The sequence below is a fragment of the Alexandromys fortis genome, unplaced genomic scaffold (assembly GCF_014885135.2).
Source record: "Alexandromys fortis isolate MF-2015 unplaced genomic scaffold, M_Fortis_MF-2015_v1.1 scaffold_136, whole genome shotgun sequence".
Classification (NCBI taxonomy): domain Eukaryota; kingdom Metazoa; phylum Chordata; class Mammalia; order Rodentia; family Cricetidae; genus Alexandromys; species Alexandromys fortis.
In genome coordinates, this window is record NW_026068024.1 from 112,022 (window position 1) to 134,814 (window position 22,793).

Genomic DNA, 22,793 nt, shown 5'->3' on the forward strand with positions numbered 1-22,793 from the left:
GGAGGGGGAGGGAAAGGGGAGGCGGCGGTGGGGAAGAGACAGAAATCATAAATAAATAAATTTAAAAAAAAAAGATGTGTCCTGACTAAGAATGATTTTCAAGAGTGTGAACAAAAAGAACAGCATGGAAGCCCTGACCGTGGAAGAAAGTGGAAAATTATGAAATGGCATAAGATACCCAGGATGTCTGGGGGTCACATTCAAATGTGTATCTTAGTAGTTCCTAAAGGGCTTGCTTTCATTAAAGACAAGAACTCTTTGGATCTTTTAACAGTTTGAAATCCCAACGGTATTATTACCTGTACCTGTACCACGTGGCCATGGTATCTACTACTAGTGTACAGCCTGGAATCCAGCGCTTTGAGTGTGGCACTATTTATAATGTGGACTGTCATTTCCTGAAAAGGCCTCAATTAACAGGCTTGTGCTGGATACAAACTTACAGAATAATTTCAAGTCAGATAAAGATGAGAAACAAAATGATAAAAGAAGTCAACGCCTGGAATTACAGAGTGTTTTAGAAGAGTGCAGAAAACAGTGTGACTTTGTGTGAAAGCCCTGTAACTGTTTCTAAAATAAACCTGCCCCCCAAACACCAGCACACATTCCTGAAATCCTGACTTCTTTATCTTACCCACAAACTGTAGCTACAAAACCACATTGAACTTTCCAAGATACCACATGTGTGTTGCGTTAGAAAGGTAGAAGTAGAGGTTGGGGAGGCAACTCGGTCTGTGAAATACTTGCTGTACCCTCATAAGCACTTGGCTTCATCCTCAGAACTCCATAAGAAGCCAGATATGGTAGTATGTGTTTGTAACCTCATCCCTGGGTTGGTAGAGACAGGCAGGTGGGTCCCTGCACTCCTTCAACATTCCAAGCCTAGTCAGCAAGCCTTGGGTCCCAGTGAGAGACCCTGTCTTAAAAAACAAGGTGGACAGTATAATGAGTCTCTCTGTGTCCCCCTCCCCAAGCTGGCTCCCAGAGACAGAGACCTCTTATTAATTATGAAAGCTCGGCTTACAGCTTAGGCATGTTCCTGACTAGCTCATTTAACTTAACCCACTTATATTAATCTACATTCTTTTACTTGATGTTACCTCTCTTCCATTTGCACCTCCGTTTTTCTCTCTATCCCAGAGTCCTCTCTGTCCCCAGAAGTCCCATCTAACTTCTTTTTACCTGTTGGCCATTTATCTTTTTATTAAACCAATCAGAGTGACTCATCTTTGCACAGTATAATCAAATATCTTGAGTCAGGATAGATAACCTCTGAGGAACAACACCCCAGGTTGGCTTCTGACCTACATACACACAGAATGATAGAAATAATACTTGATAGTCTGACAGTACTTGAACTACTTTGAAGTCTGTCAAATGTAGAACATGGTATTTTCTACATAATGGATGAGGGATGGTGTAAGGTGGTCTGTGCTATGGTTAAGAATGAGAGCCGAGACTCATTTGTATGCTCCTGTCTCACTGTATCTTCTGAGAAAGATGCAGATCAGCAGAAACCAAGCTTACAGAAGAGACTGAATTTCTCATATTACACTCAGATTACAAAGCCCTGGCCTTTTGATGACACCATCTGTTCTGTGTAAAGACAGGGAAGTGCTAAGTAAGAGGTTTCCTTAGTGTGTGATTACAGTTTTGTAACTGAAAACATAGGAGAGTTTAAATTTCAGTTGTCTAGAAAATTTCATATTGTTAAGTACCACACTAGTTGATTAAGCAAAGCCCTAATGTAGAAGGTATTTAATAATAAGGTTAAAATATCCTCTGGTTCAAAGAATATATCAGAATGATATGTTAAAGTACTTCTCAGATATAGACAGAATGATTGTGTTTTGCATCCTGTTCTTTAACATACTGTGGTAATACTTAATACCTTCCTGATCTCTTTCCTGCAGAGTTCCCTTAGCCAGCAGAACTTACATCCAGACAGCTGGGCTGCGGTCAACTATAGCATGGGCCATGGCATCTATTGCTGAAATTAAGGTCAGGAAGCTGCCTACATCCCTCCAGTGCCAGCAGGGTCCTTGCTGCTAGTGGGCACCCGGTGTTGTTGTTGTTGTTACTCCCCTTTATTTATTTTTGTTTTTTGGTTTTTGCAGCTGCCATTTGACTTAAAAGCTGTATAGTTTCTACTTTTTGTTTCTTGCTTTTTGATTTTTGATTTTCCATACTGAACTTCTTTAAGCATCTTGAGTGAAAAGGCTAAGGTCAAAGTGAGTTGCATTTTATTATTTCTGATATTGTGAGTCATAATCAAAAATGTGGTCGAAAGAACCTACATCTTTAAAAAAAAAAAAAAGTGTTTGTTTTCTCTGTATCCAAGATCATCAGTCTGTAAGTGTTCCCCTGGCAGTGGGAAATTGTGTTTTCTAATTGAAATGTCTTGTTTGACCTCTGCTGCTTTTGCTAGTGTCTAGAAGCTACTCCGAACTTCCCTGTGCTACTGTCTGCATTAGCATGGCTTCTTGCGATCCAAGTGCAGTGAAACCTCTTTATCTGGGTCAGCCAGCTTCTCCAGGGTCTCATCATCTTACGTGTCTTTCTTTTTATCTTCAAGTTCAAGGGTTTGGGGGTTTTTATTCTTTGTTTGGTTTTGGTTGCTGTTCTGCCCTTTGTTCCTCCCAGGCAGGCCTGAGCACCTTTGGTGCCGAGACTGGTCCTGAACTTGTGACAGTGCTTCTGTGTCAGCCCCTCTGTTTTCAGTTTGTTACCGCCACACTCAGTGCTACACCTGGTTTTAGATCTTTTCTGTCCCTGTCACTTTCATTGAAACATCCAGGAAGAGGCATGGCAGATCCACTTCCTGTTTTCCTCTTCCACTTCCTGTCTTTTTGCCTTTCACAGCTTCTTACTGTTTACCTGTGAGCTGCCCCCTAGTGTGACCATGAACATCTAGGGATTTAACTTACTGACTATTCTATTAAGTCGCTTCGCCCACTCCAAATTGATCACGCCTGTCTGTGCTTCTTCCTACCTGTGCCTTTTGGGTCATGAGTATTTCTCTTCCCTTCCCTGCCATGAGACCTTGCAGCTGTCCTGACTTCCTCTCCCAGCCCCCAGATGCCAGACTGAACTAAATGCCTCACTGTGCATCACGGTTTCCCATAAAGCTGCCCTGCAGTTCAGAATCTTAGTTGGCCCTTTTGTGGCCACCATGCCCATCCTAATGTCCAAGCACACTTATCCCTCTGAGATGTGCTGCTCCTTATGTCGTTTGTTCTTTCCCTTCCACCCCCCCCCCCAGGTGATGGCGGGGTTAAAGTCTTTCCATAGCCATCGCCTCTCCTCCTGTATTTGACTGGCCATGGTCCGAATCTGCTTTGTCTGGAGTTCTTCTCCCCTTTCAGCCCATGATGCTCCTCCTGTCTTTTAGCTTCTGGTGTTCAGATGAACTCCCATGCACTGTGGGTTTTCTTGGTTCTTTCTGCTAGTAGACTCCTAAGAGTTTTCTTTTGACCCCTAAAGCTCAGGAGTATTACCAGGTTCTCTGTACATGTGGCCTTTTGTTGTGCGTGCCTGGGTGTATTTCCATTCAAGCCCAGAGTTTCCAAATCCACCTGCTGGTTCAGTTCTGTGTCCAGCACTTACTGGCCAAGGACTTTCAGGGACAATATTTAACAACTATCCCTCAGTTTTTTTGCTTGCAAGATGAAAATAACATCTCATACTGTTAAAGTAGTTGTTAGAGTCAGAGCCTGGGCCTTAGCAGCCCTGATGGGCTTGGCTGCCTGTCCTTGAAAGGCCAAATGGATATTTACAAATGGCTGAAGAAAAAGCTTAGTGGCTAAAGCAGAGCTGCTACTGCAGAGGACAAGGATCCAATTCCCAGCGCCCGCATGATGGATCACAACCATCTGTAACTCCAGTTCCAGGACATCCAAATCTCTTCTGGGTTCCTCAGATACCAGACACACATAGTGCATAGGCATACATGCAGGCAGAACACTCACATACATGAAATGAAATAATTTTTAAATTAAAAAATCAAGCAAGTAATCCTGAATAGCAAAACGAGATGTGTTCAATGAGATCACGTTAGGAAAGAAGCTAACAAAAAGTATGCAGTGACCTACTCATCTGCAAGCCCATCTCTGAGGTCCTGACAGAGTATTTAGGTTAATAAAGGGCTGGTATGCATAACTAAGCCACCCAGGCCTAGGTTCTCCTGCCCATCATTGTCACCACTGTCTCAGCCCCATCTCTCTTGCACAGTGGTCTGACAACTGTCAGAACTGTGTGAAATCTTTCAGAGACAAATTCCTCTGGCTTTTGTTACGCTCAGCATTAGGTTCCAAGGGAAATTTCTTGGGGTCCATTTTCTCAGGAGTGAGAGGAGAGACTCTCCTCAGAATACTTTCCTTCCTGTCATGATGGTTATAATAGGTTCATATCAGGACGAGGTGAATTAGCGTCAATAAAGCAATTAAACTAGTGACTGTCGTAGAAAGGACACAAGTGTTAGTTGTTATGGCATATGAAATTGGTTCTGCTTAATAATAATCATCGTTCCTCCTAACAGCACTTTCTTCCAATATTTAATATCATTGCCTCAGCTGTCCTGTGAATTTAACTTTAAACTCTTTATTTCTGACCTCTGAACTTCCTGGTAGAGCCTGTTAACTTGCTGGCTCCATCCTCCCAGTCATTCATCTTTCCCATATGTTTTCATCTCTTTATATTTTACCTCTCCGTTTGAGTTGTTCTTCTAAGTTCCAAGAATAACGGAGATCTCCCTTAATTCATTGTTGATTTTTATAACGTAAAAGTCATATTTTTTGTTGTGTGTGAGTATCGGTGAAGTCTCAACTCATCGCCCCTCTAGTAGTTAGAAGCTCTGCTCACTAGGGCAGGTAGAATGCATTGCTCCCCATTAGATGGGCCAAAGAATGCTGCCAATGGACATTTGTATGCCTCGAATAAATGGTAAGCTCAGCCTTGAGGTCTGAGCATCAGCTTGACCAGAGGTCTAGCCCCCATGCTATTCTTTAACCTTTATCCCAATTTATTTTGGTATAAGACTAGAGACATAATTACTCGCTATTCTTTTCTATACTTTGAGTAGTTCCAAAGTTTGCACTTAAACATAAGTTTTTGTGACCACATGCAAATCTGAAATCTTGCCTTTGTTTTGATGTAGACATACATTTGGTGCCAGGATACAGGTTTTTTGTTTTTTGTTTTTTTCCTGAAGGATATTTCACTTCTTTCCTTCAGGTCTCGTCTGGTTCTGCCGCCTGGCTCTGCCCTGGGGACCCTGCTTCCTCTGTAGACATGTCCAGTGCCACTCAACTTGAAGTGGGGTAGGTGTCCTGCTTGCTTGGTTTTTGCTTCCTTTCTTCTACCCTAAAAGCTCATGTTGTTAGATTATGCCAGTCAAATGCAGACCTCTTTCTCTGTTGTTCCTGTTAGAGGTATAAGCCTTTATTCCTGTCTGCTTCTTAATGATCCCATAGCCAGGAGACAGGATGCCTCTTGGTTTATTGGCTCCCTCCCTCTATCAGCCTGCCCTAGTCACTTGCTAGGCCATGTCAAATCCAGAAGGGTGTGTCTGGATGTCTCTGTTTCGAGAATCCTGCTCTTGCCAGGTGTGGAAATGTGTGCCTACAGTCTCAGCTACTTGGGAAGCTGCAGGTAGAAAAAGGGACACAGAGACTTATTAATCTTGAAAGCTTGGCCTTAGCTTAGGCTTGTTCCTAACCCACTGTTTTACATCGCTCAGTTCCCTTCACTCTGTACTGCCCATCCTGCTTCTCAACAGTTGCCTGGCGACTCCCCCTTTCTTCTTTTCTGAGTTCTCTCTGTCCAGATGTCCCACCTGTACCTTCTGCCTACCTATTGGGCATTTAGCTTTTTACTAAACCAGTCACAGTGACATGTCTTTACACAGTGTAATTAAATATCTCTCAACAGGAAACTGAGGCAGGAGCATCACAAGGGCCCAAGAGTTTGAGGACAGCCTCAGTAACATTGCAAGGCCTTGTTTCTTAAAAAGAAAAATGTCTGCTCTCGTGCACTGGCTATTTTGGTTCTACACTATCGATTCTCTTCCTTCATATTTGTCTTGATTACTAGAGCCAGAACTAGTGTGCTAGTGTGTTCTCTTCACCTAATCTATCAGCATGTGAGTCTGCGCCCACATAGCATAGCACCGCCTTTTGTCCTTCAGTGGTGAATTGTCGTTCTACCCTAGAACCAGGTACTGGATTGGGCTTCCTCTTTCATACCTAAGGACACTAATAGACCATTTGCATCACTGTCCACTGCTCTAATAGCTTACAACTTGAAAAAAAAGACAAAAAACATTCTCTAACGAGTTCAAGGTTCAAACCACTGCTGGAAGTAGAAAACAGCGGATACATGCTGCCTCTGGTTCCTTCCTTCCCATTCTCTCATTACCCACTGCTTTCATGAAGACCACCCCAACCCGCCCATCATCCTTGTTAACATTCGGTGATGCGACCACTCTCCCTGGAGCAGACTTTCTCTGCTGGTTAGAACTGCTAGCTCTCACTCATCCTGGAGCATGTCACCACCTCTCAGTGAGCATGACTGAGCCTCACCTTCTAGAGAGCACCAAGGCCTGACACATAAATGTCCCTTCTTAACTCCCTTTGCTTCCCGAGTGATCTCGTCCAGTTCTTAGGCTTTAAATACTCACATTGATTGTCCCCACATTTATATCTTAGCCTGAACCTTGAGCTCTAGATTCGTCTATCCTCTACTCACTCATCATCTCTACCAAGACGTCTAAGAGATGTCTCAAAACTAGCAGAGTTCCCTACTCCTTTACCTCTCCTTCCACTCCTTTGTCCCCACCAGTAACAGACAGGTCTCCCTCTGTCCATCAGGCAGAAGGTTTAGTCATGCCAGCCTATTGGGGTTCTTCAGTAGTCTACATTAAATACACCCAGAATCCTACTTCTATCAGAATATCTATAGTGTCTGGTCTCTCCTGCCCAGACTCCAGAACCAGCCTCTTGTGGTTCATGCTTCATAGCAGCCAGTTCGATCCCCTCCAACTGCAACACCATGTCACTTCTTTAACCACACCCTGTAATAGTTGTCTGTCCCTCATCGACAGAACCAGAATCCTTAGGGTACTGATAAGATCTGACATATTACTGTGAGAGAAATTAGTTTTTTCTCCAAATTTCTATTTCCCTTCAAATAGTATTGCATTGCCTTGACTCCTTGGGGCTTTGTGAACCATGAGACTGATAGGGTTTAACCAGCCTGGTGCTGTTGGAAGTCCTGGGAATGACATCCAGATGATACCATCCAGATCAATGCACAACTGCCCTGCACGCCGCCCTCTGGCATGGTGATGGCGTTCACCGTTCAAATGGTGACCATTTTATCAGCCTGGCTTCCAGAAAGCATCAAAGCCCAGGTGCCCTGCTTTGTGGGCATGGGCTGCATGTTATTGTAGACCTCTGAGGTCTGGGGATTATACAGTCTTGTCATTCCCTGGCTACATCTCCTGTGTTACATTGCCTTTGCCCCCCACCACCACTCGCTGTTCCCTGAACCTACTGGGCTCCCTCCTGCCTCAAACCGTGACAAATGCAGTCCTGCCTTAGGATTTGAACTGCCCAAGTTCTCCTAGAGTATAAGAAGGAATCTTGACTCCTAAAATAATGACTCCCCAGGTTTAGGCTTCTTTTATAGTAGACCTGTTGCAGCAGACTTAGTAACAGCAATTTCTCTTTCTGTCTAGGCTGGAGCTCTGGTTCTGGATCCAATGTGTGGCCTTGGGACCATACTTGTGGAAGCTGCTAAAGAGTGGCCAGTAAGTTGCAAAGATTTGTCTAAATCAAGTTATATTTTTAATAATTATATCATTTACCAATATTTTACAAGTAGATAGTCTGGTTTTCGATTATAGTAATTATATGAGTTTCTGTTTGCTATAATTATGAGATTTTGAAGAGTTCATTAAATTTCTATATTTTTTTCTTTAAATGCTATGAAGAATTTAAGAAAATATGACAGGATTTAATAATTATTCATACCTATATTATACTAATTTCCAAATTCTTTAGTCATCCATAATGGTAAAATATTAACAGACTTTAAAATTTACTGTTGTGTATTTTTTTTAATTATTTATGTAACACAAATTCTAATTGGTCTTAATAATAAAAACCTGGAATCAGATATTAGGGGTGAAAGCCGAAAGATAGAGAAGCAGAGCAGCCAGTCACTAGTTCTTACCTCTACAAAATCCTCATACTGATTGGAGTATCCTGTCTCTACATGTCCTCAGACTGAAATGCCATGAGCTTCTGTCTCTTGCCTTATGTTCCTCTCTCCACCCAGTCATAGCCTTCCTGTCTCTACCTTCCTAGTGCTGGAATTAAAGGCGTGTAACTTCCAAGTACTGGGATTAAAGGTGTGAGCCATCACTACCTGGCTCTGTTTCTCTTTTAGATTGAATCAATTTTATGTAGCCCAGAGTGGCCTTGAACTCACAGAGATCTGTCTGCAGCTGCCTTCCAAGTGCTAGGAATAAAGGTGTGTGCCACCACTGCCTGGACTCTATGGCTAACCAGTGGCTAGTTCCTCACTTTATTTGTTAGAGCACAAACAAAATATCACCACAACTTTAAACTGTTTTAACTTGAAATTAAGAATCTTTTAACTTTACTTTTTCCCTTTAATAAAATGCAAGTAGATTTTCTTAATTACTGAAATGCTTAATGGATTTATTTATACTTAAAATATGGACTTCTTTCCCACAGGATGTGTATTACATGGGTGCTGATGTCAGTGACTCGCAGTTACTTGGTGCATGTGACAATGTGAAGGCTGCAGGCCTTGCGGACAAGATTGACTTAGTTAAAGTCTCTGTCACAGGTAAGGTAGTTTGGTTGCTTACACCCTGTGGAAGGTGTGTGGGACTAATACGCACTTCACTACTGTAATTGTTTAACTTGTTTCTTTCAAAATATTCCTGATTGGGAAGCTGTTGTAGACTGAAATAAAGTAGTCCCACACTGGCCCAGAATGGAGCATAATAAAGGTTTCTTTATTTAGGGGTAGACTCACAGATCAGCAGTGATCAGCAGTTCTCTGCGTGAGCAGAGAACTGGAACTGAATTCAGCAGCCAAGAGACACACTCGTTCTTTTGCTCTGAATTTATAGCACATGAGACCCAGAGTCGATATCTTAAAGGCTATTGGTTGAAGAAGTTCCCACAGCACCTCCCCCTTTTGTCTAAATAAGAGAGTTCTAAACCCAATACAAAACTATATACAATAAGAATAAATATCAAGTATAAAAATTAGAATTACAGCCAGCATGAACAACATCAAGCAAGAAACATATGCTAAATGTTTCAATAGTTCTCCTATTCTAAGGTGTCTAAGTCTTGTATTAGAAATGGCTTGGCTGAGTCATGAGAGGAAAGTAACTATGACTATCTAGTCTTCAACCCCATCTAAGACCTGAGAAGGGAAATAATATTACTTGAGTTAGCAGGAAGTGCAATCACGCAACTTCCAAAAGATGTAAGAAATGACAAAGACAACCTAGTTAATCACCTAAAGTCTCATTTGCAATGTTGGGGCAACCCACTTTGGCTAAGGCCTAGAGTAACTGACAGACCATTTTCAGAGGCAGAAAAGTTTTTAAAACCATCTTACCCTGTCTTGGCAAAGTCTGGCAGTCTTTTTGCTTGTATCCTACTTGTCCAGTCTAAACACCATGCTTTTTGTCAGTGGTCAAGGCATGGACGGTTCTTTGCCCAAAGGCCGGTTTTGCCAAAAAGAAAACAACCTCCAAGTGGAGTGTCTTTGATGCCCAGCATTCTCTCTGGAATAGATGAGTGCTGCCAGGAGCAATCATGTCTCACATCAACAGAATCCTAAGTTACTTGATGCCATATTCTTTGAAGGGGTTAAAGATTACCTGTCTATGCAGAATACAATCTCTGTGTATCTAAAGAACCTGATTAGTCTAACTGTAGATGACTATTGACTTATAATTCTTAATAACTATATAGCTTAAAGACTAAGGCTTCATGTTATATTAAAAAATCCTGAAATAACTGCAGCATATGAGGATAATGATGTCAAAATGTAAACAGTGTATAGTATCTTGATCAGAGGTAGAGATATATAGTGCAGTATGATAAATATATGCATGCATACAATATGATGAAATAACTTTGCACAGGTGTACAAATATTGTAAACAGAACTATGAGCATATTCAATATAACAAATATAATTTGAATTTGTATCAATATTTAAGAATCTATATCAATGTAAATTGTCTATAAGTAATAGCTCACAAGTATTCTCACTATTATTCACTATTATTATTAGTTTGAGTAAGCTTACACTAATCTACCTATTATCCCATCCAATCCCTTTTTTTTTCAAAAGAGATCCTTAAGCCTACTTAATTTCCACCCCAACCCCCAACCCCTATTAGATGTCCCTAACACTTAGGACAAACTTTGTTGGGAGAGGGGACATCGTCTTCTAGAATTACTTCCAACTGTTATGAGACAATGTTATTTCTATGGGATCCTGTAAAAGTAAAATGATGCTTAAGATTCAAGATTACTGTCTGGTATAATTGCAGGTACTCTCTGAGTAGTCAGTAGGGTTTTTCTGAAGTTCTTATTTGAAGTTCTGGGCAGAACGTTGTAAGAAGGTACACCATCTCAGCTAGCCAAGTTGGAACCATCTTGAGTAGCTTGTAACCCAAAACCGATCTTAAAGTGGTGAACCAACATAATGACGTCATATCAACTAGGTGGAATCATCATTGTTGGACCCCATCCTCTTCCTGGAAACTTCAAAGATTTCTGCAGGAAAATTTATTATTTGTTGTGAAAAACTTAAAAATTATTCATATAGACATATTCATTGAAAGGTACTATATAGACAAAAATACGTATAGGGAGAAGTAAAATGTTTCCTGAATTCTTTCTTCTTTCTCTACCATACCAGATGGCTCCTGATATGAAACAGAAACTCTGAATTTTTCTTTTAACAACATGCTTGGATTTAGAGGATAGTCATTGTCCAACTCCAAAGCCAGCTTTGATTTTTAAGTGATATAGGGTTTTATTATACTGAGAAGTGTATTGTTGTATGTATGTATGTTCAGGTAATGAAATTTTATCCTGCAGAGGATATGGTACTGTAAGTCAGATTTCTCCTTGCTTGGTGATTCTTTCTGGATAGCTGTCTTCTTTAGGCATCTAGATGTCCAAGGTCTTTTGACTTTTTGAAGACGAGTATTTTTCTGCAAAGATAAGAACAGAATCCTGCCCCAACCCTCATGAGGTTTTCTTACCACCTGTATGATTGTCACTTCTGTGGATGAGTTGTCATTTCTCTTTCTCAAGAGGTTCCTCTTTATTAATTTTGATGGTATCCATAGCTTTTCTTCTTCTGTGGAAACCAGAGTAAAACTCCTTCCCCAACATAGCACATCTCCCAGTTTCCATTCTGAGGTCAACATATCCTTGAAATACACCAGCTGATTTAATTCAGAAGTGTTTTTTTTTTTCTATTATTCAATGTCTCTCTGCTGCCATTGTTCCTTTCTCATTAGCATTAAGAAAATTCAAGGTTAATAAAGCATTATGCAATCTATTTCTGGGGGTATTTTCCATCCTTTCTGTTTGTTAAACATATCCTTTACAGTTCAATTTCATCTTTCTATAACTGCCTGATCTGTAGGGTTGTTTGGTAGACCTTTAATATGCTTTATATTACAATAAGCAAAAACCTGTTTCGTTTTCTTAGAGGCATATGCTGGACCATTGTCTGTCTTTATTTGTACAGGTATACCCATAATGATCATAATTTCTAGTAAATGCGTGATTATCGAATCAGCCTTTTCCAGTTGCCTATTGAAAACTGGATAGGTGTCAATGGTGTGGTACACATACTTTAATTTTCCAAATTCTATGAAGTGGAACACAGCCATCTGCCAGATTTTATTCCTTTGAATACCCTTTGGGCTACTCCCTGCAGGTAGTGGTGTTTGGTTATAGAAAGAAAAAAATAGAACATCTTATAATCTCCTTAGCTTGTTGCCAAATAATAGGGAACTCTTTCTTTAAACCTTTGTTATGGACATGATGTTTTTTATGAAATTCTGAGGTCTTCAGCACATTTCCAATCAATAATCAGTCAGTTACTGCATTACCTTGTGCTGGAAGACCTGGCTGACTCGTATGAGATCAGATGTTTATTATGTATATGGGAAAAAGCCAATTCCTGATTATATCTTGAACCTAGATGAATAATGAAGTCAATTCTGTATCATCTGGTATAAATTCAATGGTTTCGATATGCAAAACAACTCTTTCTGCATATTGTGAATCAGTAACGATATTGAGAGGTTCTTAAAATCCCTTAGTACCATTGAGAATAGCATAGAATTTTGACTCTTGGACAAATTGCAAGGGTTTTGTTCTACTTATATCTTCTGATTTGTAACCTGCCTTTCCTGATTTTTTTTTTTTTTTTTTTTGCTTCTGTACGGGCTCCAGTTATTGGTGTGTCACATGCAATGTGGAGAAGGATCCAAGTAGCTCTCTTTATAAGGTTAATTCTATAATTTTTGGGAGAGTTGCTCTTAATCTCTCCAAAAAAAAAAAAAGATAGCACAAGCTCTTTGCCAGGGTTCATTGTCTTCCCTTAATTTTTTAATTTCATCGGTAGTAAAAGGTAGAGTAGTAAAATCTCTGCTGGGTCTATTCCTGCTGGTTGATGAAGTCCCAATTTTCCTTTTATAATTAATTCAGAGACCTTTTCCACATAAGTTTTTAGTTTTTTACTCAGTTTATGTGGTAAAAAGATCCATTTTAAGATAATATCTTCCCTGTGCATTAAAATTCCTGTAGGGGAAATTTTGGAGGGCAATATGACCAGAATAAAGTTAAGATTCCGATACACTCGTTCTACATGTGCCTCCTGTAATTTCTCTTCAACCACAGTTAATTCTTTCTCAGCTTCATTATTTAAGTCTTGGTCACCATCTAAGGTTTTGTTTAAATGACTTATTAGATCAAGTGTTATCCCAACAGTGGGTCATAGATTGGAAATGTCTCCTAGCAATCTTTGAAAGTCATTAAGAGTCTGCAATTGATCTCTTCTAATTTGCTTTTTTTGTGTTCTAATTTTCTGTATAACTATTTTATAACCTAAGTCATTGACTGAATCTCCTTTCTGTATTTTTTCAGAAGCAATTTGTAATCCCCTTTTAGGCAAAACTATATTTACTTCTTTGTTGAAATAAGGAGCGGCGGTGCTGCGTCCCCAACACCCCAGCCGCTTGGCTAGCTCATGCCCGAAATAACAACACACAAACTGTATTCATTTAAGAACTGCTTGGCCCATGAACTCTAGCCCTTACAGGCTAATTCTCACACCTGGACTAGCCCATTTCTAATGATGTGTGTAAGCACCCCAAGGTGCGCTTACCGGGAAGAGTCTAGCCTACTCGGAGGAGCTTCATTGCGTGCATCTGCCCGGGAGAGCTGAGCATGGCGTCTCTGCTCCAGCAGAGCTGTCAGGTCTCTCCAGGAGCAGAGCAGAGTCTGACCTCACTTCCTCTTCTGCCCAGAATTCTATTCTGTTTATTCCTCCCACCAATGCTTTAACCTATGAGGCCAAGCAGTGTGTTTATTACTTAACCAATGAAATCAACAGATTGATATATGACACTCCCACATCACTTCTTCAGGCATTCTTAAGTATCTACATTTGAATCAGATAGCAAATTGTCATCCATGACAATGAGACCACACCCAAAGTGGGCCAGTATCTTAAAGGCTGTTGGTTGAAGGAGTTCCCACAGCAGGAAGGGATATATTTATGTGACTTTCATAGTACTTAAGCTGGAGCACATTTTTTGAGGATGTGTTTGTTACAACTGAGTCATTGCCATCTCACAGCCTGGAATGAAAGGATACAACCATTACATAGAGTATTAGAGGAAAAAGACATTATTTTAATTCTTTCTACATAAACTGTATGAAATGAATTAGCTGATCTTCTGCTTCACAGTGGGCACCGAGAAGTGGGTGACTTAGTCACCCAGCCCTGGGTAGTAAACCAATACTTTTAAGAACCCAATGAGGTCTGGAGTAAACCAAGATGGATGTAACCATCATCCCCTCTTCATTGATAGGGAATCAGTAGGGGCAGATGGAATCAGGAACCAAGCATGCAGAGCCCCTGTCGTATCTCCCTAACCTCTGGCCTGGTAGTGTTAACAGGGCATTGCTGAGCTCCTTGACTACTTGCCATCCCTTGATATCACACTCCCCTTTTTAAAATTCAGCTTATTTAATTCTGCTGAGGAGGATGGATCATGCTCTTGTCCATGAGTGTGTTTTTATCGCTTCTCTTCTAGAGAGATGAAGCAGCAGAAATGAGTACCACAGGAGCACATGTTAAGATCAGTTTTGTAGCGAAGCTTCATAAAGTAGCCTCAAAGAAAGACCTAGGCTGATCTCACACTCAAGGCTGTTGTCAGCCAGTGACCATTTGGTCTGTCCTGAGGCCTAGATTTCTAGAGTAAACAGAGATGAGCAAATCAAGTTCTCCTGAGTCTGATTCTTTAAGAAGCTCTTCCTGAGACCTGTAAGAGAATGGCTTCCTAAGCTGTCTCAGAGCCAGGGTTTAAAATCTGTTTGCTTTCTCCATGTACCTTGCAGACTTGAGGGAGGGCACAATGATTGCCCTCTGCACCTCTGCCACATTCCCAGCTCCACTGTTGATTCGTTTTGGAGATGTTTTCTGTATAGTTTCACTTTCAAAAACAAGAAAAGGTATCTCTGCTTTTCTTAAATAATAGTTTTTGACAGAGGTTTCTTTCCTGCCCGATCTGACAGCTCTTCATTCCCAAAGAAACACACAGAGGTCTACATTAATTATAAACTGGTCAGGCTTCTTTTTTTCTATGTAAGCTTTTTTTTATTATTATTAAAAATTTCCACCTCCTCCCATTTCCCTCCCCTTCCCCGCATGGACAGGCTTCTTTTAACTCTTACAGCCTACATTAACCCATAATTCTTGTCTGTGTTAGCCATGTGGCTTGGTACTTTTTATCAGCAAGGGATTCTCATCTTGCTTCCTCTGTGTCTGGGTGACAACTGCAGACTGTGTCTTTCCTCTTCCCAGCATTCTCCTGTTCTCATCGCCCTGCCTCTACTTCCTGCCCGGTTGCCTCCTCCCCCCAATACTTCTTGCCTGGCTACTGGGCAATCAGCATTTTAATAAAGCAATACAACTGACAAATCTTTACAGGATACAAGATCATTGTCCCACAGCATATAGTGATTTTCATTTATATAAAACCATAATCTTATTCTCTTTATTGTATTATTTTTTGTTTGTTTGTGTGTGCACACACATGAGCTCCATTTGGCACATGTGAACTCAGGGACAACTTACAGGAGTCAGTTCTCTCCTTCCACCATGTGGGGTCCAGGGAGTGGACTGTGGTCATCAGACTTGGCAGTAAGAACTTTTACCCACTGAGCCATCTTATTGCCTCCACTTTATTGTATTTTAATGGCTTTATTATTTCTGCTTCTTGCTAGCATTCACTTTGTGTTGTAACCCTCTGCTAATATAAACAAAGATGATCATTTAACATGAAGAAATTCTACGAATTTGTTCCTGAATTTTAATCATCCTGAAAATATGGACTAGAATGAGTGTTGTGCCACCCGTTATCTAGGAAAGTAAGAACTCATCACCGACTAAGCATTTTCATCTGTTGACATTTACATATTCTTAGCGTATGATAGAAACTAACACACAGATTTGAACAAAAGAAATACATTTGTGATATAATTAAAAGGTAACTAAGTAAAGGGAATATTTACGTTGCATCCAGCAAGACATTTGACAGCTGGTCACTCAACACTTCATCAGTAGGCTTTATTATAACAAGATTTTTGGCTACTAATTGTGCGTTTTTGCCATCTTTGTCCTGAAGTATAATGAGCTGGTTTTAGACCATATGGCTTCATTTTCCTTCATGCTAATGTGTTTTCCTCCAGCCCTCGTCTCCCATCCTGTTGATCTGGCTAGTGTTACCCCTATGGGGGGTTACTAGCAAATGAGGGACATATAGGCTAGGTGTACATAAAGTATAACAGAAAATGAATAAGAGCTCACCTCCTAAGTGTTTGCATGCTGTCATTGTATTTTTTGGTAACATTTCTATTTTGTGATGAATTCCTAGTGCCAGTAAGTTAATTAGAGTGTGTCTTTAACAGGAAGGTTCTACACTTCTCTAGAAAGACAGTAATGAGCATGTAACGTGAATGAAGTATGTTGACATTAACTGTCCACTCTGACCAAGTGAGACAAGTCTGCTAATAGAACCACCTAGCATCTACTTCAGAACTTATTTTAAAAGTTATTTTAATGATATTTGTGGATCAAAGCCAGGTGTTGTCATATGCAGCTGAGGAAAATGCATTCAACATCACTGTGTGAATCATGACTTCATCAGCATGGAATGCCTGGTTTCTAAATTAATGTTGTTCACTGTTCAACTGCAAGTGTTCTTATGCTTGTGGGGTGTGTGTGTGTGTGAGATTTGTTACTAAAAATAAAGTTAGCAACCAGGAAAGCATGAAGCTCAGTAATGTACAAGATAAAATTCATCCTGTAAATATACCTTGGGTGTCTTGTGGCAAGAATCTTCTGATGACTTTCTTCATTTTAATTGGACATGAGTATATTCTAGAATAGAATGGAATAAAACTGCAGTCCTAATTTTGTTGAGTCTACACTTGATAAAAGAAAAACAGTAGAGACAGCTTATTTGAATTTTATGTTTGCTGAGGTCACTGAGTGGAAGGGCTCTGAAGGGCTAAAATGTTCCCATTTTCCATCTTAGGCAGACTTGAGAGTAGCCTCCACTTAGTGGAATTTACCTTGAGACCCATTGTTACTTGAATACCTCCAGACAAAATACATTCTCAAATATAAATGTACCTGAAGAAGTTTTAACTATGGAAGTAGAACTTTGTTGTTTACAGACAGTTTCATGAACACAGCCTTCACCATTGATAACTTGGCATCAGAAACAATGTCTTTGAAGCTGGTTGGTAGATGAGTGAAAACACAGTTATCTTAATGTTCAGATTTTTTCTTTTTTCTGAGACAGAGTTTATCTCTGTAACAGCTCTAGCTGTTCACAGAGGTCTTTGTCTTGGATCTCTAAAGCATTCAGAGTCTTGTCATCTCGTGGAAACAATACAGAAATTCTAAATGTCCTTGTAGGTCAGTGTCTTGTCGAGGTGGTCAATGCCTGGCCTTGCCATAACCGGAGTCTCTGGCTTCTGAATTGCAGAGTTACCACTGCCGTCACAAAGTGTTGATGTGATTATTTCTGACATTCCATTTGGGAAAAAATTCAAGTTAGGAAAAGACATCAAAAGCATTCTACAAGAAATGGAAAGGTAAGTTGTTGAATTTATTTTCATAATTTTTTTTTTTAGCTATAGGCCATTTAGTCAAACTTATCATTGCCCTTAAGTCTGTTCACAGTGGAGTAATTTCCCAAAAATTTGATGTTTAATTTTCTATTTTTTATTCATTTTACATATCAACCACAGTTTCCCCTTCTACCCCTCTTATTGTTACTCCCCTCCCGCCCCCCTCGAGAGTAGCCCCCATCCACTCCTCCAAAAGGGTAGGGCCTTCTGTGGGGAGTCAACAAAGCCTAGCACATTAAGTTGAGGCAAAATCACATGCGCCCCCCACACACACACACATATCAAGGCCAAACCAGGCATCTCACCATAGGGAATGGGCTCCAAAAAGCCAGCTCATGCACCAGGGATAGAGCCTGGTTCCACTGCCAGGAGCCTTTCAAACAGACCAGGCTATACAGCTGTTGCTCACATGTAGAGGGTCTAGTTCAGTCTCACGCAGGCTCCACAGCTGTTGGTCTAGAGTTCATGGGTTCCCAGGACTTGGTTCAGTAGTAGTTTTCCCTATCATGACCTTGACCTCCCCTTGCTCACACAATTCCTTCCCCCTCTCTGCGACTGGACTCCTGGTGCTCTACCTAGTGCTTGGCTTTGGTTTTCTGCATCTGCTTCCAACAGTGACCAGATGAAGGCTCTATGATGACAGGGTATTCACCCATCTCAGTATAGGGGAAGACCAGTTCAGGCACCCTCTCTACTATTGCCAGGAGTCTTAGCTGGGGTCATCCTTGTGGATTCCTGGGAATTTCCATAGCATTGGGTTTCTCCCCAATCCTCTGATGGCTTCCTCAATCAAGATAATCTTTCATTGCTGTTCCTTCCCCATTCCTCCCCCAACTCGACCATTCCATTCCCTCGTGTTCTCATTCCCCTTCCCCTCCCCTCTACCGCCCCACCCCCAGTTCACCAATGAGATCTCATCTATTTTCCCTTCCTGGAAAATCCATGTGTCTGTCCTTCTTAGGGTCTTTCTTGTTGCCTAGCTTTTCTGGAGCTGTAGATTGTAAGAAGATTATCCTTTGCTTTACATCTAATATCCTCTTATGAGTGAGTACATGCCATGTTTGTCTGAGTCTGGTTTACCTCACTCAGGATGATTTTTTTCTAGTTCAATCCATTTGCCTGTAAATTTCATAATGTCTTTGTTTTTTACAGCTGAGTAAATGTACCACATGTCCTTTATCCATTCTTTGATGAGGGGCATCTAGGTTGTTTTCAGGTTCTGGCTATTACAAATAATGTTGCTGTGAACACAGCTGAGCAAATGTCCTTGTGGTATGATTGAGCATCCTTTGGGTATATGCCCAAGACTGGTATCACTGTTTCTTGAGGTAGATTGATTCCCAATTTTCTGAGAAACCACCATACTGATTTCCAAAGATACCAGTTTGCACGCCCACCAGCAGTTTTTTTCCCCCTTACTCCAAATCCTCTCCAGCATGAGCTGTGTCCAATGTTTTTGATCTTAGCCATTCTGACAGGTGTAAGATGGTATCTTAGGGTCATTTTGATTTGCATTTCCATGATAACTAAGGATGTTGAGTAATTCTTTAAATGTCTTTCAGCCATTTGATATTCTTCTACTGTGACTTCTCTGTTTAAATCTGTACCTCATTTTTAAATTGAATTATTTGATATTTTGATGTCTAGTTTCTTTAGTTTTTTATATATTTTAGAGATGAGCACTCTGTCAGATGTGGGGTTGGTGAAGGTCTTTTCCCATTCTGTAGGCTGTCATTTTATCTTACTGTGTCTTTTGCCTTACAGAAGTTTTTCAGTTTCAGGAGGTGCCATTTATTGATTGTTGCTCTCAGTGTCTGTGCTGATGGTAGTATATTTAGGAAATGGTCTCCTGTGCCAGTGCATTCAAAGCTACCTCCCACTTTCTCTTCATCATGATCCACTTGGACTTGAATTTTGTGCATGGTGATAGATATGAATCTATTTGCAATCTTCTATATGTTGACATCCAGTTATGCCAACACCATTTGTTAAATATGCTTTGTTTTTTCCACTGTATAATTTTAGCTTCTTTGTTAAAAGTCAAGTGTTCATAGGTGTGTGGATTAATGTCAGCATCTTCAATTCATTTCCATTGTTACATGTGTCTGTTTTTATGCCAATACCAGGCTGTTTTCATTATTATAGCTCTATAATAGAGCTTGAAGTCAAGGATGGTGATGCCTCCAGAAGTTCCTTTCTTGTCCGGAATTATTTTGGCTATCCTGGGTTTATTTTTACATATGAAGTTGAGTGTTGTTCTTTCAAGGTCTGTGAAGAATTGTGTTGGGATTTTGATGGGGATTACATTGAATCTGTAGATTGCTTATGGTTAGATTGCCATTTTTATTATGTTTATTCTGCCTATCCAAGAACATGGGAGATCTTTACATTTTCTGATATCCTCTTTAATTTTGTTCTTCAAAGACTTAAAGTTCTTGTCATACAGGTCTTTCACTTCTTTGGTTAGCATTACCCCAAGATTATTTTATGTTATCTGTGGCTATTGTGAATGGTGATGTTTCTGATTTCTTTCTCAGCTCCTTTATCATGTATTTAGGCGGGCTCTTGATTTTTTTGAATTCATCTATATCCTGCCACATTACTAAAGGAGTTCCCTTGTAGAACTGTTGGGGTATATATACTATCATATCATCTGCAGATAGCAAAAGTTTGACTTTTCAATTTGTATCCCCTTGATCTCCTTTTGCTGTCTTACTGCTCTAGCTAGAACTTTGAGTACTATGTTAAATAGATATGGAGATAATGGACAGCCTTGTCTTGCTCCTGATTTTAGTAGAATCACTTTGAGTTTATCTCCATTTAATTTGATTTGATTTGATGTTGGCTGTCAGCTTGCTGCATATTATTTTTATTATGTTTAGATACTTTCCTTGTATCCTTGATCTCTCCAAGTCCTTTATCATGAAGTGGTGTTGGAATTTGTTAAAAGCTTTTTCTACATCTAATGAGATGACCTTATGGTTATTTTTTTCCTTTCAGTGTATTTATATGGTGGATTCCATTGACAGATTTCTCTCTCGCGTCCCAGCCAGTGACCCCCTGTAATAGAGCACACCTGTCTCTGCAGTGCCGATGCTCCCATGTGAGGTGGGGGTCTAGGATGACAGCTCTGACCCCCCGCATGAGTGTGCCGTGGCATGTGGGTGCATAAACATAAATGAAATAAATAAATTTTAAAGAGGAGCCAAACCATTCCCTGTGCCTGACCCTGGTCCCACCTCACTCAAAACAGCGCGTGATCCAGGCATCTCTTGAATATCCCCAGAGCCAATATTAATTCCCCTCTCGTCACTCCCTGACTTCCTGTTACAGTCATTGCAGGAGCATTTTTAAAACACTATTGCCCATCCCCCACTATTGTCCATATTTCCAATTTAATTTAGGCCTGGGTATGTTTCTTACAAGTTGCCAGTGTGATTCTCTTGTACTGCCCGGGCTCAGAAGTGCAGCCTGCGAACCTAACTAGGTGGGAGGTGGGGTTGCAGAAAGCAGCTTCTGTGGAAGTGAGGCAGTAATGGATGTGCCTGCCTGCCCACCGTCAGTAAATTTAAATGTTTACACAGAGTCAGGAAGATGAGTATTCAAGATTTCCTGCAGGGTTAAGAATGCATTTGAATGTAAGGGGTTTCCCTTCTTTGCCCAGCTTCCTTGCTACCTGCCCCTAGCCTTTGTGACCTGACTTTAGATTGCCGTGGTTTTAGGTTCCTATAAGCAACAGCAGTGACTGAGAGCACAGCCTCGGAAAGCAAACGACCGAATCCAGTCTGGGTTTTGTTACTCCGTAATTCCTCTGGCATAAGTGGACTGCTGATCACTTCATATCTAATTTTGTTATTATAATACATACCTTCAAGTATTGTCCGGAAATTCTGTGGATCTAAAGGTCTCAGAACAGCTCTCAGCACTGCACAGTGCTCAGCACCTTAGCTCCTACCCAGACTTTCTCGCATAAACCACTTCTTGGAAAGTAAGTAGGGATATATATTCATAGTTAAATACATAGAGCTTTTCTCTCAATAATTCAGGGGTGTTTATAGGTTAGACATCCAAAAATCAAAAGAAGATTTGTGTTACTAAAATTAAGGGGGAAAGGTGCTTAGTAAACCTACTTGTAATGGCAGTGGAAATAGATGGTTCCCTTTGTCACACAAATGGAGCCCCCAAGAAGGAATATGGATTCCTGTGATGGCTTGAGCTGTGCACGCTGCCCAGTTAACCATTTCATCAGGACAGAGCAGTTAGGAATTTGATGAGCATTTGAGCTTTGTCTATTTCCATGTAAAATACATGAACTCAATTTGAAATGCACCTTGCTCACCTTGAAGAAAGGAGAAAGCTCCGTGTGCCAAAGAGGCCTAGAATGGTCTCAGGGAAGAAGACAGTTTTCAGTAAAATTTGGAAGTTGTGAAAGAATTTTTTAAAGGGGCCATGTTTTTATTCATGCCAACGTTCAGTGAGCCATGCAGCAGCAAGGTTACTCAATGACCAGTGAGTACACCAAGCTGCCTGAGGCAGGAGGTTGGCAGTAGGTGGTTTAGGTGTCTGAGACCTACTGTGCTCCACGGTGCAGTGGCATCGTCACTGTTACCATCTGCCCTGGTCTCACAGGGGCACATGCAGAAGAAAAGTCTTTTCTAGGGTTTACACAGTTTTCTCACCCTTTTAATGACAGCGTTTTAAAGATATTACCATTAATATCAGGAACCAATATACTGGCAAAGATTTTGAGCAATATTACAATTTCTGAATAAGTCTTTTGTAAGAAATTCTGTGCATGTACATGAGAAGAGTTCTCATCAGAGAACTTTGGTTCATCTTTTGTAATAAGTTGGTAAACACCGTGTGAAGAGTCTGGCCTTGCATATGAGCTAGAAAAGAGAGACGTTTTCTGACGTTGTCTATAAAATAGCAGTGCTGGGTGCAGACTAGAAAGGATAGTTGAAGGGTTAAATGGTATGTGATACAGGGAGCATTTGAAGCAGGGCCTGGCATACAGAACACACTGGGTAAGTATTAGCTGCCACCATTACTGAACACCATCACACTGCTGCTACTCTGTTACGTCTTCTTGGGATAGTTTCAGAGAGATAACACTCCATGGTTGAAGATACTCCATATTGGTGATACGATTGATAACTAACCTGCTCTCCCGATAGTGTTACACCAATTCCGTCATCAAGAATGTTCCTTGTCTCAGTCTTCCTGTGCAGAAGCCTCAGTCTTTTCATCTTTGGTAATGAAATGAGTTAAAAGATTATATATC

General features: G+C 40.6%; 1 protein-coding gene across 2 annotated transcripts in view; it reads left to right on the forward strand.

Moving 5' to 3' along the window:
• Positions 1–22,793, forward strand: part of Thumpd2 (THUMP domain containing 2) — a 41,728-nt gene that overhangs the window by 16,926 nt on the left and 2,009 nt on the right. For both annotated transcript variants that reach the window (XM_050163521.1, XM_050163522.1), the window contains 4 exons: positions 1,914–2,001; positions 7,736–7,807; positions 8,760–8,874; positions 17,365–17,473. In XM_050163521.1, coding sequence (XP_050019478.1) covers positions 1,914–2,001; positions 7,736–7,807; positions 8,760–8,874; positions 17,365–17,473 — 384 coding nt within the window. The remainder of the gene's footprint in view (positions 1–1,913; positions 2,002–7,735; positions 7,808–8,759; positions 8,875–17,364; positions 17,474–22,793) is intronic.